Source organism: Centruroides sculpturatus, unplaced genomic scaffold, assembly GCF_000671375.1.
Source record: "Centruroides sculpturatus isolate CEXI.00-Female unplaced genomic scaffold, Cexi_2.0 scaffold131, whole genome shotgun sequence".
Classification (NCBI taxonomy): domain Eukaryota; kingdom Metazoa; phylum Arthropoda; class Arachnida; order Scorpiones; family Buthidae; genus Centruroides; species Centruroides sculpturatus.
The window spans coordinates 679343-696882 of record NW_019384439.1 but is presented as its reverse complement, the minus strand read 5'-3'; the positions used below and the strand labels follow the sequence as shown (position 1 = coordinate 696882).

Here is a 17540-nt window from a genome sequence, read left to right as displayed (position 1 = left end):
GAACTTAAGTCAGTTTTAAAGTTTTCTCTTTCTCCTCTAGTTTGTTGCAGTTAAATTTTGATCTCTGTTTTATTTGTTTATTGTTTTTCTACTGACTGTTTTAAGACCAAATTATGTTATAGTGTCAATAGTAAATTGTCATAAATAACTTGCAAGTAACAGAAGGGCAGTGAAAAAATTAGTCAAAGTAGTCAAAAAACCATTGATATACAAAGAAAAATATCTGAGATATAAATAAATATTGCACCAAGTAAAAATTATGGCATCCGAAATGAAAGTCAAATTTTTTTTCTTGTCTTTTATCAAAATTTAATCTTTGGTAAAAATAAGCTTGGCATTTTGAAGCAATACCATAAGCTTTTTATTGTCTCTGCACTTTGTATTCTTGCTTTAGTAACATGATGAAGCTTTTGAAAATCAATTTCAAAGATATTCTTTGTTTTTCTCACACATTGAAAGCTGGTCAGGTGACTGAGAGGTAATGTTCATGACTGCTGCCATGAAGGATCCAGGATCGAATCCAGGTTGAGACTCCCACAAAAAATTTTTCACATAGAATCTACCAATGCATCATTTTCCATCCTACACCCATGCTACACCGGTGGCTAAGTGGTTTTGATCCCCAAATGCTGGAGTCAGCATAGGTTTGCATTTGGCTGATGGGGTGGCTCATGAAGTTTTTTGAGTTTTCTTTACATCAGTAATGCCCAAATGGTTTCTCTTAAAAGACTTCCTGTAAGAGACACTTTCCAATTGGCAGATTGCCCTTGTGTTGTGTGGCAGTATCTAAAACCAATCAATCAATACACTCATACATTGAAAAAATCATTTGCTTTTTGAGTGGCTCATATACTACTGTTAGTATATAGCATAGCTACACAAAAAAAGTAATAAAATATAAAGGTTAAGATATCTTTTTACAAATGCAAAGTCAATTGAGTATTGTGCAATGTTTTGTAATTTTTGGATGGGTAATAACAAAAACATACCAAGCCTAGTATTCATTATATACAGGTTATGGTTCTGTAGGCACTGTGAATATATTCATTTAAATTAATAAAAGCTACTTTCTGAAAGTGGAGAGCACATTGCTGCAATAAGCATAAAATGTTGATATGAAATGCCTGTATAGATGAATATTATTTTGATATATAAATTTATGCAAGTGTCCATTTTCTGAGAATTTCTTTAGATATTAATTAAAAGATATTTTCTGTACTTCTTATTTTATCAACAGTGAAATTTGAGGTCAGAGTATTTAGAATCAAAAGAATTTTACCAACTCCAGTGACTGACTCCACAATACTGGGAGGTAACTCAAGTTTAACAGTTCTATATTCATTTGTATATTTGTAAAATTCACTGGTAGGCAGCAGTGAACAAGCTAAAAAAACTATTATGTACAAATTGAATTAAAATATACTGAAACATAGATTGAAAAGGATGATGTTTCCAAAATTGGCCACTAAATAAGATATCATTGCTTTTATTTTGAAACACACTAAATAAACTCTAAATCTCACTCAACTCAATTTACAGATATTGAAAACAATGCAATCCTAGTATTTTAATTATGTAAGTATTTATTTAACTGTTTCAGAAAAAGAGAAAGTTTGAAATAAAAAATTATTATAAAATATTTTATTCTTTTAGAGTATTTTACGTCCTACTCTAAACATTAATAGCTTTTTAAATTTTTAATATATGTTATTCATATCGTAAGATAATGGTTAAACTTTTTCATACAGAATATAAAGGTATTTTGTAATATAACATGGGAGATTTTTAATTGTCAAAGAAATTAGAGTGAAGAACTATTACTTATTTCAATTAGTAGAAGTATAATTGTTCTGTAAACCAACAATGCATAAGACTAATATGAAAGTCTGTTTCTTTATTTCACAGAATGTATGCATTTCAAACATGTTATTTATTACCATACAATTTAATTTGCTACAATTTGGCTACGATTTAAAAATTTCAGATTATGAATTTCTAAGTAAATGTACTGTACAATACAGGGCTTTGGAGTGTGAGTTTTGGTGTTTTAGCCGGAGTTGGAGTCGTCAAAAGATCTGCCGACTCTGACTCCTTTTTACTTCCCAACTTGTTTTGTATATAAAACGGAAAAGTATTGGAATCGTGTCAAATTTGACCCTCCAGGTTTTTTTCTTTTTTTTTGCAAATCTACACGTTTGGAGACCTCCTGAACCCCTCAAAAAAGTCAATAATAGGGGAAAAATTCCCGTGCTTATGTGTGTTGACATCTAATTTGTTTAATTTCTTTATTTTCTGTTCTGAGATATTAAACAATATCTCAGAATGGGTAAAGTTTAAGAAACGAAATGTGGCACTGTAGCTCGCGTATAAAGGGGCATTAATACTGTTAAATTTTGGTTCTTAATTAAAAGTCGACAGGGTGAAGACATAAAAGGGGTCATGTGTCATATCTCTTAATGAATATTTTACTCGTTATTAGCGTTCAAAATTTAAAATAAAATAAAACTTGTCTCTACCCTCAAAGTAAACTTTTTTTGTCATTTTATAATAGTACAGTAAAACCTGTTAAGATGTTCTCACCATAAGATGTTATAATGTATATGGGGACATGATTTAGTTCAACCACTTTGACGCTTAATAACTAACTCCTGTGTCCTCATCTGACTCTGATTCTGACTACTTTGACCACAGAAATTATTAGGCTTTAAACAGGGTGAACAAAATTATGCCCCCCCCCAAACAGTCTAACATCCACACATATAGAAAAAACCTCGAATCTTTTGCATATCTCGAAATTTCAAGGTGTCCTGAGTCCAAAAATGTAAAAATTTGGAAAGGGTCATCTTTTGACCGAGTGCTACACTTTCCTTCTGTTATACATAACAGCTGGAAAAGTAAAAATTAACGAATAAATATTTATATATAACTTGGAGGAGTCTTTTAGCATTGGAATAAAAAGTTTCTACGCTCTGTTTTTATTAGAACTCTATTTATTGAATCTTTTATTCTGAGGTCACTTGATGAATTTCCGGATCTCTTTCAGTAACAAGTCCTCCCTTGGTCGGAGTCAGAGTTGGATGGTAAGGAAAAGTCAGAGTTGGAGTCGGTAGAATTTTATGCAACTCCACAGCCCCGGTACAAAACATATAAAGACACTTGCTACAGTAAAGATATCATTTCATTGTTTTCATCTTTTCTCGTGATAATTATTTTTTTCCTTTGATTACAATAATTTTTTTTTTTGCATTTTTTATGAAATCAATTTCGTTTCCATTCTGTTTCTTCATTTATTTGTTCTTTTGGAATAATATTACATAATATTAATCTAACTTAATCCAATTTAATAATTTATTACACTGAACATTTATTTATTTACAGAATTATTTGATGAGTTTCTTAATATAAAAATGACCAATTAAGTTAGAAAATTTCTATTAAGACAATTTTATCACGCATAGAACTTGTCTATNAATTTATATATAATTTAATAAATAATAATAAATATAGGATATTTTTTCCAATTAGTTTTTATTGCACAAATTTTGCAGTTAAGCAATAATTAATATATCTGTAGACTGAAAAATCTCTCATCTCCCTAATTTTATTTTTATAATTAACCTGTGATCACATGCTTTAGTCAGGGCTGTCTTAATAGCATTATAAACCCCTGGTAAAGCATGCACTGGACTGTCTACACAACTGCTGGGTGATTGGAAAATTAGTGTTAAATTCTAGTTGTGCATAAATTAATTGGGCACCTGGGTGCTCGTGCATTAAGACAGCAGCAATTTTCTGTCTACTAGTTTTTTCATGGGCATTTTTTACAAAATTTAGTTACTTAGCTGTGCTTCTTTGATATCCTCAAGCTACATGTTAACTGAGTGTGTAAAAATTTTAATTGAAAAAATTTTTCTGCTTATCATAGGCTTGTAAAAAATAGTTGCAGAAAATTGCAACCTTTTGGCATGAGACCACATAGTTTTTCCTTAGTCACATGATCATACGCATAACACTAATTTCCACACTGAATGTCATTTTTGGTGTCTTAATATCATCAAAAATGATATCTTGGAGGTCTCTCATGATTGCTGCAAGAGACTAGCATGACATTATGGATGTTTGTCAGCTTTGTATGACATAATTACTTGTGCAGTTTGCAATTCACTATAACCTTGAATACTTATCTCTGTAAGACAGTCTGGGGTGATATGATCTTCAACAATTTAAATGTTTTTGCAGTTTTATTTCATGCCCAAAAAATACAGAAAAATTGTTTTCTGGTCTTGCTGAGAAATATTTGTCGTTTCATCATTTATTTTCAACTGAATTTTTTCACATAAGCCTGTGCTGTTGGAAAGTTTAAGGGCTCCCTACAGGAACTTGGTCAAGGACATTGTTCTATAAACAAAACAGTCTCTTGTAAACTAAACAAACTATGATAAAATTTTGCATGTGCAGAGAAGACACAATACAGAATTTTTCAGAATTGTCAAACTTGAGGAATGGTATTTACATGCAATGTAATTAAATGTGAAAAATTGGCAGAAAAGCATTCTTATGCATGCAATCCTAAAAAAAATAAACAAACTGCATGTGATCACTGGTTAATATAAATGTGTCATATCTGACAATCATAAAATAAATTAGAGTTAAAATTTTTATGCTATTTACCGATTATAAAAAGCTAAACCACAAGTTAAAATAAATTTTTAATATTTTATTAATAATAAAAATTTAAATTTTAAAAACAGTAAAGTCATATAGCCTATACTATTTTTAAAAATAAAATTCTTCTCAAAGAATTTTTTCACTCTTTCTATCCTAAGGACACTAAAAAGAAAGACTTAATGTCCATGGGTAAGGCCAGCCCTACACTGAGGCAGCCATTCAGTGAAGGACAGGCTCAATATATACCCTTGAAAAATTCCCAGAGGTTCACTGCTCAGATTTGATTTAGAGTCCCCTAGAGTAGCAGGATAGTACCTTTGCTGCCTTGGACATATCACTATCTGTTTAAAGAATTTGTTATTGATTCAGAAGCAAAGAATATTGTTATATTTGAGAAATTATTAATGTTGCTATGTCAGCAATCTGTATACATCTGTTTTTAAAACTTTCAATTCATATTTAAAGTTATTTGTATATGTATCAATAATATCAAACATCAGAATATGAAACATTAAATATTTTGATTGTTGTGCTATCTTAATCAAACAAAGATATTGTTAATTTTATTATTTTTTATTATAAAAATATTTAAATTCATTTTTACAAGTGAAAATAACGATGATAATCTGTAAATTAATTTTTTACCCTAATACATTTTTCAATTTAAAGACCATAAATGAGTTATTCATATTGAGAAATTTTGAAAGTTTTAATTTAATGTTAAATTAGTATTAAAATTAATACTAATTTGAAAAATTAATATTACAAGTCTGAAATTTAATAGAACTAATTTTGTGTTTTGTAATTATAATGTTAAATATTTGTGAATGTACAATAATATGTGGCTAACAGACAAAACTTAGATTGACTGCAACAAAATCAAATTTAGTGCGTAGTCTAATTCAAAATACACTAGACTCTGCTTATTGTAATCACTTTGGGACTTACCTAAACTGGTGATAACATAAACTGGAGTAAATAAGAATAATTAGAGAGAATTATATTTTTTTAATTGTAACATTAAAATGACATGTTAAAACAATAAATTAATAAATATTCAAGTTATACATTAATTATTATTTTAATAATTAATATATAATTTTTGTTCATTAAATGTTTGTCTGCTACTAACTTCAACAACAGCTAGTGTAATGTTGGCAGTTTAAACTATTATATTGCAAAGCAAATAAACAGAACAATTACCATTTAAAGCACTGGTTAACATTGATAAAAATTGCACGGTATCAGCATATGTTGAGGATTATAACAGTGTGTATGTAAAAAAGCCTAGTAACTTACTAAGGTGATGGATGACATTGTAATGATAATCTGATTATAGTTAAGTAATGCATTTTAAATTTATGATTTTGGGATATGCTAACTTTGATAACACTAACCAACTGATAACCTTATTTGTGATTACAATCAATATAGTCTACTGTATAACAAAATTGTTCTTATACTGTATTTGATTTTAGAATTTTATAACAATTACTTTTATTTACATATATCAATGGAAAAAATAATAATTTGTGACTGAAAATTGAAAATTATGTTACATTTATTCTAATATGTAATTAAATTTTGCATATTTTTGGCAATAAAATGTTATCACTCAAGTAAACAAAAACTGTACTAGTATGAATAAATAATTTGGTGAAAACTTAAATACAATTTTAGAAAATGTTATGAAATTTATATAAAAATGTAAATATTTAAAGTAAAAGTTACAAAACGAATCATATCATAATCATGAAGAAACTGTTTTGTTGTTTTATTTTGATGATTTAAGTTTCCCATGTGTGTGTGTATGTATGTAATAAAATACAGCAGATATATAAAACATTGATTAATAACAAATTTTATATTAATCATTAAAATATTTGTAATGAATGAATGGAAATATTTTTTTAAATTTAGAAGAAAAACTTTAGATGTCTTCTTACATGAAGAAGCTGTTTATGGATTATCTGTTGATCCAATGAATGATAATGTTTTTGCAAGTGCTTGTGATGATGGACGAATTTTGATATGTGACATTCGAGAACATGGTACTTCAGGTACATTACATAAATATATATTTAAAGATTTTCATAAATTTACACTTTTTGATGAAATCAATTTATTTTTTCAGATCCTTTTGTGCTTGCAAATTACAATTCAGCTTTTCATGCTGTCATGTATAATCCTGTAGAACCACGATTAATTGCAACTGCAAATTCAAAAGAAGGCGTTGGTTTATGGGATGTTAGAAAACCAAATAGGTATCAGTTAAAATAAATGCCTTTCTTTCTACATAGATATATTAAAAGTCTAATGGATAGTTAAAATTTAATAAGGAATTTATATCTAAAATAATAATTTTATACATTTTAAAGCATTTAGTTGTTTTTAATTTTAATAATAAAAAGTTGTTGTTCAAAAACTTTAATTTCTAAAAATAGTAATTGTATATAGATAAAAATATAGGTAAGAGGCATATTCAGAAAGTAAGTTCTGTTTGTAAATAGTGCTGCTGCACTGTAGTCATGATTGTTGCACATATGCTAAGTTCTTATGTCCATTGGCATTCAGCAGATGGTATTTACTTACAATTGGATCATGTTGACTCTTCATTTTGTGTAGTTAAATTCTTCAAGAAAATTGAGTTGTCCACGTCCACCTGTAAAATGTGATCTGTTATCTGTTTCTTGCATGCAAGATGTGAAAACCAGCATGCATGCATAGTCAACTGTGTGAGATGTATGGAGAACAAGCATGAGTGATTTAGTGGTACATAAATGAATGAGATATTTTAATGAAGAATGTGAAAATATGCATGACTATCGATGAAGCAGTCAACATTCTGTGGCTAATGAAAATTTGGTGCATATGGTGGAAGCAAAGGTTTGTAAGGACAGATGATTCACCATTTTGTCACTTCTTGCATTTTTCACAAATTTTGTGCTCGCTTCTTCATGAAATTGTGCCTGGGTCTTTGAAAGTTGTGTTTGTGGTGGGTGTCAAAGATGCTTATCGAAAAATCACAAAATGAAATGGGCTGGCAGTGCATTGACTTTTCTGACACAAAAAAAATGAGCAGAGTGATGAATTGCTGAGTTGTATTGTTACAAGTGATAAGAGAGGGGTGTTGCACATGATTCCTTAATGGCTAGTTTCCTCTGCAGCCCCAACCTAATGCCAAGCATTTCCATTGTTCTTGCTTATGAAAAAGTTCCTTAGTGGCATGATAACGATGTCAAAGAAACTGTGAACACATGGTGTGCATTACAAGCAGCATCACTCTAGGATGCTGGGATACAAAAACTCCATTACAAGTCACAGAACAATGGTGGAAACTATTGAAAAGTAGTGTAAGGAGCTTGTACATACATACTGTGGCAATAAATCATTAGTTTTGAAACATCATTAAGTTCTGATAAACTATTAAAAACTACTTTTTGGATATGCCTCATACATCAGGTTATTTGTTAATTTGATTACAAGAATTGAAATTAAAAATTAAGTTTTTATTAACTAATAAATTAAATAACATACTTGCTAATTTGAATTAATAGAATTGGTTTTTAATCAGATGATAATCTATAATTTAAATATATTTTATTCTAAGGAATTTTATTGTGTTGCTTACAGTTAACTTTTATAATTTTAATTTATGTAACAATCAAAAATAAATTTTTTGAATTATTGAAGAAAATATCATTGAAAACAATGGTGAAAATCTGATCTTTTTTTTTAAGTAAACTGTCAGTACAATGATATAATTTTGTTTCAATGATTTATGGTATAATTAAATTAGATACGTTCATAAATTTTTAAATTAATATTTATACATATATACAATATGCAAATTAGTATAATAGAATAGTTGATATGTATTTAATAATATAAGTTTCTACTCTAAGAAAACTTATATTTAAATGAACTTTAACTTACAGTTGTGTGTTGCGATATGGTGGCTGTTTATCGACCCAAAGTTCAATGAGCGTTCGTTTCAATTTAAGTGGCACCAGTCTTCTAGCTTTAAGAAGGAGACTTCCTCCAGTTTTATACAACATTTCTTCACCATATCCTGTTGCAGAGTTTGATCATCCTGGTTATTATAATTCATGTACGATGAAAAGTTGCTGCTTTGCTGGTGATTCAGATCAGGTTAATTAACATATTCAATAAATTTAGTAGTAATTATTTATTTTCAGAATGAATTCTGTAAATATTCAGAAATTATTACGTATAATTTATAAATTTTGTATTATTGTCATTTATATTATTCTTATTTTAGTAAATTAAATATTTCAAATGATAATTTAATAAATATATTTTTGTTTATGCAGTATGTAATGTCTGGTTCAGATGATTTTAAATTGTACATGTGGAAAATACCAGTAGAAAATAAAGGTAATACTATTTAGTAAAAACTAAAAATGAAATAAAATAAAACAAATTTTAAAAATTCTTTTTAAATTTAATTTTCAGGTATATGGGTAAATGAAGCACACTTAGTATTGAAAGGTCATAGATCAATTGTGAATCAAGTAAGATATAATCAAGCAAATACAATTTTTGCTTCGTCTGGTGTAGAAAAAGTAGTCAAGGTATGATCTATTATTATTTTGTAAAAATTAAAAAACTGTATTAATTTTTAGACAGTCGGATTCCCCCAGTTCATGCCAGTTATGAGTTTGTTGTTAGTTGCCTGCTGAAAAGAGGAAAATATTATTCAGTTATGTTAAGAACACGAAGAAAAATCTCTCACTGTTATGGAATTATGAATTTTAATTATTTAATCTTTCCATTCATTTTTATTTATTTACTTTATTCATGTTGAATAATTTTGGCAACAAATATAAACTATTATAATACATAATTATGAATTTTGGAAAAAAATTATAGCATTATGGATGCCATAGGCAATATCAACTTGGTTTGGCAAGAATTAACTGATAAATGCATGAATGAAGTGTGGAAGAAGTTATGGCTGAAGGTATCCAAGAATTCTCAACAAGAAGAGCCTGTTGCTATATCATTAGGTTGACAACTTGGTCAACTTAATCAATACAGCAGGAGATACTAGGAGATGTAGACGAGCAGGATATTGAGGAATTACTACAGGTTTCTGGTGAGAGCCTTACCAATGACAACCTTCAAGAACTGGAAGAATAAGGAATACATGCAGAATTGGAAAATAGTGATTCTGAAAATGAAGAACACAAAGCATTTCTCTACAGATTTCCTTAGTAAAAGTTTGGTAACAATAATCGAAATTGTTGATATAATTGTAGTGAATGATCCAGATTATGAAAGGAGTGTAAAAGCAAGATGAGGTGTTTTGGATGCAATCTCCTGATACTGACATTTGCTTAAGGAAAAGAAAAAAAGTGACAAATGAAACTACACAACTTTATCACAAAAAAACAAGAATTTCAGAAGAGCCAGGACCTTCATCACAAAAATGAACTTTATATTTCTGTGTGCAAGTGCTTGTGTTATTTAACATATATTATTATGCAAATTAATATAAAAATAACCTAAAATTTGTTCATTTTTTTCGCGTGTTTCCCTTTTCCTATTTACTCTGTTGAAATGACCTTGTTTGACACTGTTTTGTTTTAGTCTTTGTCATCTAGGAACACACCCCCCGCATTAAGCGGGGTCTTACTGTACTTTAATTTTTCTCAAAAACGTTAATAATCTTCAGATCCAGGCTGTTTAACAAGTGAACAGAAGGTTCCATATCAAATCTATGGATGTGGATTAGGGTAGTGCTTAAAATAGGGAAAAAATAAATTGCTTACTTTTTAGTGGTCTTACTCTCCAGAACTATTCCAACTGGTCTCAAATTACTACAGAAGAAATTTGAACTTGATATATTAATGTTTAGAGGTAGCTCAATGACCACAAAGTTTATAAAAAGAGCGATTTATGACAAACCAGCAGACCCCGCCACGCGTTGTTGTGGCTCAAAATTATATCTATTATAAATATATAACACTTCCCCCGTGGGGGGGAAATTTTTCGAAAAATTTCTTCTTAATGTACATTCTCTTGACGTACCCTATTAAAACGCAATCAAAAACGCAAAAACCCACATCTAAAATAGTATAATAGAAGCCAAGTTCTTCACGGTAAGCCTTAATCTTGTCCCTCTCCCCCGCAGGGGGAATATCGAAAAATCCCTTCTTAGTGTACATTCTGCTGACGTACCCTATTAAAACGCAATCAAAAACGCAAAAAACCGCATCTAAAATAGTATAAATAGAAGCAGAGTTTTTACAGTAAGCCTTAATCCTAACCATCTCCCTTTAGTGGGGGGAATTTTGACATGTATATTACATAAAAACACGTGCGTATTCGAATGCAGCATTGTGTCAAAGGAATCTGTAGAAACAAACGAACATTACATTTTTATTTATATAGATAGATAGATGATCCGCTTTAGTTCATTTTCACAGAAAAGTGTAATGCCTCACAGAAAAAAACTTAGGGCGTCGTACTCGTAGCACCATCTGTTGGACATAAAAGCCTTAACCTAGATTATATCTTTTAATTTATATGAATGTTTAACGGAATAATATACAGCCTATGTCCACCCTGAAGTTCCATTCTAAATATTGGTGAAAGAATTTTTGAAATTGGATGAGTAGTTTCGGAGATTATCCGCTACATCCAAACTTACTTACAAACATTACTTCTTTATAATAATAGTATAGATGAAAACATACATGACCTGTTTTGGTAAACCAGACTTGTTTCACTTTTTTTGGACAATTACAGACAAATTAAATAGTCATGTAGACTACAATATTCAAAAACTTGACGGATTACAAACCAAAATGCAACAAAAAAATTTTTAAACATCACAATTCACAAAATTTGAAATTTTCAGTACTATGTTCAATGTAACTTTATCAGTTTATTTTGGTAGAGGCAGTGTGTGTCTCTTTCTTGCTGTCTGGATAATCTGTCTCCAACTGCTCCCTCACTAGTTACTCTGTCTCCTTTACAGCTTGCATCTTCTTCAGTATCTGTGCTGCTGCTTGAGGATATTAGGTCTGCTATTTCTTCACCACCACTTCTCATCAAGTTTTCCATTCTACATTTTCTGTTAAGCATCTGTTCTTGTCTTTGTGCTGATCATTTCTTCTTCACAGTTAATTTTGCATCCACACCTACCATTGATCACAAGTTCTTGTTAGCACACTGAGCTAACAAGAACTCGTGATCCTCTTGAATTTTTATCATTTCAACTGCTCTAAGATGAGAAATATGAAAAAGTTCATCTAGTTTACTAACAAATTCAGCCTCATTTGTATGCTGTGTTACAGATTGTCACCCCTTGTTTTTCTTTAGCAAATGCCATTCTTCAAATGTTCGTTCTAGTTTAGTTATGCAGTTTCTTGAATCCACCATTGGGATCCTTGCCATTTTGTAAAATATTGTCAGCTTTTTGACTGTAAGGCCAAGACTCCACTAGCGTAAAAATGGGTGTAAAAACCTTTGCCATAAAAACTTAATCATGTGACCTATTTGCATTTGTGTCTGGATTGCAATGGAGGTCTGGCTAGGAAAGTTTTTGCAGCGACAGTGCTGACCCAAGTGTCAAAAGTAAATACTTCTTCGCACATGAATTGGTGGAAACAAAAGCATCGTAGCTTGATTGTTCATAATTGTCAGAGTTCATAAAATGTTCTAGGCATTCGTTCTTATAGTCAGGATGTCTCTTGCCATATAAACATGTATATTTTTGAATATTTTCAATAATTTTTAAAATCTATTCAAGGTGAGGTCTTTTTGAAGTAGTCATGATAGAACGTACATAAAAGCTTATTTCCTGCAATTTTCACACAATGTCATGATGACACAGTTCCACTGACTTCTGATTGGTTGAAGGTACCGTTTTACAGCCGTATTTGCATAAAGTTGAACACTGCTCAACTTGCTTTTATTCTGGTTTTATGACCTGCTCAGTGTAAAATATCATGGTCACGTGATTAAAAGTTTTTTACGCTAGTGGAGTCTCAGCCAAACAGCTGATGACTGACTGATAGTTTGTTTCAGTTGAAGATGGTGATGTAAAAACAAACCAAGAGCCTGACATAAGGATAGCAACTTGTTGCCAGTTAATTCAATTATGTTGAACCAAAGAGGTACACTTCAGTTTTAGATGTAGTTGCTGCTGTCACCATATTTATTATTTAATAACTTTGCCAAAATGAACAAAAATGTATTATGTGATTTGCTTGAGCAGTTTCTGGATTATATAGTCTATGCATCTGATGATATCAGCAGTCCTTCAACGATGTGCCTGAACTTGTCCATACAAGCCAAATAAAATAGCCAATAGGTGCTGATGTAAGCAGTATAAGTCACTGAGTCAGCTTCAACTAGAAACAGGGAAAAACATTTGCAGCAAGACTTGATGATGTCACCAAAATAAAGGTCATGAGTCATGACAGAAATTAATTCTTTGGGAATGTCATATAACTAATGTGTGATTAATTTAATTGTTTATTTATTGAGATGACCAACTATAGTTTTACAAACTGTTGTACTAAAATGGATACGTTGTGGTTAAAGCTTGTGATTGCCATATGCTCATCCTTACTATTTAGAACCTATAAAACTTCAATGACAATGAGCTACCAGTAAATATTCAGCAATGGAGTAGATTTTTGGCATAAATGTTTTCTATATATATTGGAACAGAAATAGAGGGTAGGAGGTTCATATCTACAAATTGTGAAAATAAGCTCCACCCGAATGTGGATGCTCCTTCAAAGCACTTTATTTACATTAATTTTTTTTTACTTTTTTAAAGGCTTAAAAGCATTGTAATGTTATATTTTGCATAAAGCTAAAAAGTATTTTAAAAGTTCTAAAATTATGAAATTCTAGTTATAGTCAAATGATTTTGAATGGATTTGTAGGAATTCTGTTTGAATAGTTAGATCTGAAAATGAAAAATTTATTTTTAGAAGTGACTTCTATAAATAAAGAGTTAGTTTTGCTATTTTTAATATTGAGGAAACTGAAGAGTGATGTCATGTTAAAAAAATTTAATTAGAAGAAAATAATTATTTAAACTAAAAATAATATATGTCAATCCTGCTATTATGCAGACAAAATTTGAATATATTTTCAATTTTAATATATATTATTTTTTTGTTTTATAGCTTTGGAGTACCTTTCCATTACCTGGAGGTACTGGTTGCATAAATGGAGTCAAAGATGGTATGAGAAGAGTTTATAGTCCAGAAGAATATATTAGTTTAGTTTTGGAAAGTGGACAGTTAATGACTCATGATTACAGCCATAAATCAATACAGGAAGATCCTCGAATGATGGCATTTTTTGATTCATTGGTAAATAATATAAATTTTTGTATTCTAATATTTAAGATGTGTTATAGCTAATAAGCAGAAAAAGAATTTAAGTAAGTGTAATATTTTATCTTGTAAATAATGTATTTCATAATCTGTTAAAGTGTTTGTTATAAAAGCTAATTTTATTCAGGAAACAAAATAGTATTGGATTTTATAATTATCACTTTAATAAATTCTACTTGGTGCAATGAGCTAGGTAGTTTGAATATTTCTAATTTACTAATGCCATATATATGTTGTTATTTCCAATTTAGTTATTAATTTATTTTAGAAAATTACACTCTGGCAAAAAATTTTAATGCATCAAGAAAGCAGCTTTGGAATTGATGAAATTTTATTAGTATAAACATAATGATGATGATAATTAATTATAATGTGGTAGCAAAGGGCAATTTCCTATGGAGCAATAGTATAATTTAAAGTAACTTTTAGTTTCTGGACCACTTGCCTGGATTTGTGTGGTGATATGATCAAGCATGAAGGCACATAGGCACCATTTGCTGTTCTGTATCATTTGCCCACAGATGTTGTAACTGCTGTTTCAGACCTCTCACATTTGTAGATGTTCAATTGAATGTTTATGGTGGTTAAAGGCAGCTAAGGTCTGGCAAACAGCAGGTGGTTGAAGGGATCGGTGGTGGAGCATGGCTAGAATACACTCACTAGGTTGATCGGTAAATTCTGCGTGTCGTCATCTGTCCTTTACTCTTTTATTTGGGGGTCCTCCCCTGGCATTCCAATGCCCATTTTTAGTGAAGTTATTTGTTGCTCAAATCTGCAAATTTTGTTTCTCTTATCCTGACAAATAGTTTTTCAGAAGCTGTGTCACTCATGGAGGAAGTACAGTCTGTGGGAAAAAATTCTGAATATTCTGGACGGTTCTTTTCCATTGTAGTTTAGCAAAATAAATTCCTAAATTTAAAAAATTAAATCTGATAAATTTTAATCAAATAATTGGAACTAGCCTGGGTTTTCACAGTATTAATATTAATTTATAATACTGGTAGTAAATATTATTAGACTATGAATGATTGCAAGTTAAAATTTTAGAAACTTTATCACAAACGAAGAACATTTAAAATATAAAATATTGCAAAGTTATCAGAAGAAACTAAAGAAAATCTAAAACTAGATTAATCATATTCTGAATAAATTAAATATTTGAAACAGTAATATCCAATTATTATCAATTCAAAAGCTTCATTTTATTTAAAGTAAGATTAAAGAATATCTAAAGCTATAGATTAATTTCCTCTGATGACTTTTGAGTATACGTCTACTAGTTTTAGTCTACATGTAAATAGTAAAGTATACATCTACTGTTTGCCAAACAGTTGTTATTATTTTCATTCAGTAAGGATAGTCTTTATATTTATGGTCATTTAGTCACCTGTTTGTAATAATTTTAACAGTAAACTTATATAATACTTTCTAATTGTTTAACAAATAACGTTTCTTTTGCATTACAGTAAAAAAATTTTTTGTTCAATTAACATGAACATATGCAGTTTTTCAAAATGGAGATTTAAAGTTTAGGAATATATTTGTATTGTTTTGAAAGAATTTATTATATATTTCTTAATTCAAAAAACTTATTTTTTCTTTTAAAGGTTCAAAGAGATATAGAAGGATGGACTACTGATTCTGATAATTCTAGTACTAATTCAGATTTGCCAAATTTAAGTTTTGAAATACAATCAGATGGCTCTGTTTCTTCCTTGCCAACATTTCCATCATCGTCGTCATCATCAGGAGATGAATCCATTCAAGAATCTCCAAAAAGCAGTGGAAGCTTAAGTCCTCAGACACGTTCCTATATTTATGCTCTTACTAGTAGAGTAGAAGCTAATTTGCAGAGTCTGCAAAATGCAAATAAAAATGAAGAAAAGAAAGATGAAAATAAAGATTCAGAAGAGACAAATTCAGATAGAATATCTGAACTTATTGCTCAGAAAAGACACGAACAGCTTCTTAGAGTAGTGAAAACAACTCTAAAACTTACAAAGAAGCGTTTAAAAAGAAAAAAATTGTCAGAACATTCGTCAAGTAATAATTTATCTCTAGATTCAGATCATGAGCTTCGTAGTCTAAATAGTGCAAGGAAAATATTAAATTCAGTTCTTCAGTGTCAGAACAATATGCAAAATAAAGAAAGAAGGAAAGCTTTGCAACTGAAACGAACCAAAATATTACGAAGATCACTTTATAGTGAACCTAGTTCGGATTCTGATGACAATACAGAAAATCAGAAAAGATATGTAGCTAAATCAAAACCAGCTAAACAAGCTAAACATACAAACAATACAGAGGTAGCAAGTTCTTCAACTGTTGTTCTGCAGCATATATCAGAGGAAAATGAAGACGTGAATGGTATTGTAAATGGTGCAGAAACTGTTGTTACAAATACATGTTTATCTTCAACTTCCTTAAATACTTCACAAACTGTTTCTCCTTCTTGTAATATGGGTGAAGAAAAATTAGACAATGGTGATAATGTTAGTAATTTGAACGAAACAACAGAACCAACGACTTGGACCTTCCGAAAATTTAAAAGTGCAAAAAATTCAAAACGGAATTATCGTTCTAGAGACAATTCCGACTTACAGGATGAGTAAAAGACTTCTTATTTGATCAAAAATTGAATGTTTGCTTGTGATATGTTAGTGTACATAGATTTATACCATATTGTATATATTTTGAGTGAAGTAGTTTTCATTTGTTACAATGTATTTCAATGAGTTACATTCAGGCCATAATACATTTTTTGTTTGTTTTATAAGTTATTTCAATTTTTCAAATTTAGTATTTAAGATATGAATTACTTCATTTATATAAAATAACAACTTTTTACAGTAATAATAGTATAAAATATGCATCTATATCAACTTTTTGATTGAAATGTTTGTCTGCTTAATAATTGCATCATATAGTTTCAATTTATTTTCTAATGTTAATGAACTATTATATCCTTTAAGTCACTTGTTCGTGCATGAATGAAAATAGCTGATTAAATACATATTCATTGTGTTTTGTATGTTCATTACATTCCAGTAATTTATACAACTCACAAAACAGTTTTGCTTTTGTTTTATTGTCGTTAAAGAATCTTATTTTTTCAAATTTGTTTTTAGAATAAAAAGAAAAATATCATAAATATTTAACTGTTAGGATGCAATTTGCATGCAAAGTGTATATGTGAGAATATATTTTAATGGTAGAAACAAAGGTATTTAGTGGTTTGAAAACAGTGTTATAAATTACAAAGAAAAGCAATATTAATTTTGTAAAGATGGAATTTAAAAAATTCTTAAAACAGTTATTAAAAATCAAATTGTGTAAAACAAGTATTAGTAAAAAAAATATTAACTAACTGAAAAAGTAATTTCAATAATCAAAAACTGTATTTTGGTAAATTTCTTAGTACTATGATCAGAGTAAATGTTATAATCAATGACATTATCAACAAGTTTACCATAAATGTAAAGAACA

General features: G+C 29.5%; 1 protein-coding gene across 1 annotated transcript in view; it reads left to right on the top strand.

The window, feature by feature from the left end:
* The window catches only part of LOC111620110 (DDB1- and CUL4-associated factor 5-like), a 49840-nt gene extending 32300 nt beyond the window's left edge, over window positions 1–17540 (top strand). Inside the window, exons 4-10 of the mRNA XM_023361964.1 lie at window positions 6589–6728; window positions 6803–6932; window positions 8607–8820; window positions 9003–9066; window positions 9145–9263; window positions 13842–14030; window positions 15662–17540. Coding sequence (XP_023217732.1) covers window positions 6589–6728; window positions 6803–6932; window positions 8607–8820; window positions 9003–9066; window positions 9145–9263; window positions 13842–14030; window positions 15662–16666 — 1861 coding nt within the window. The 3' untranslated portion in view covers window positions 16667–17540. The remainder of the gene's footprint in view (window positions 1–6588; window positions 6729–6802; window positions 6933–8606; window positions 8821–9002; window positions 9067–9144; window positions 9264–13841; window positions 14031–15661) is intronic.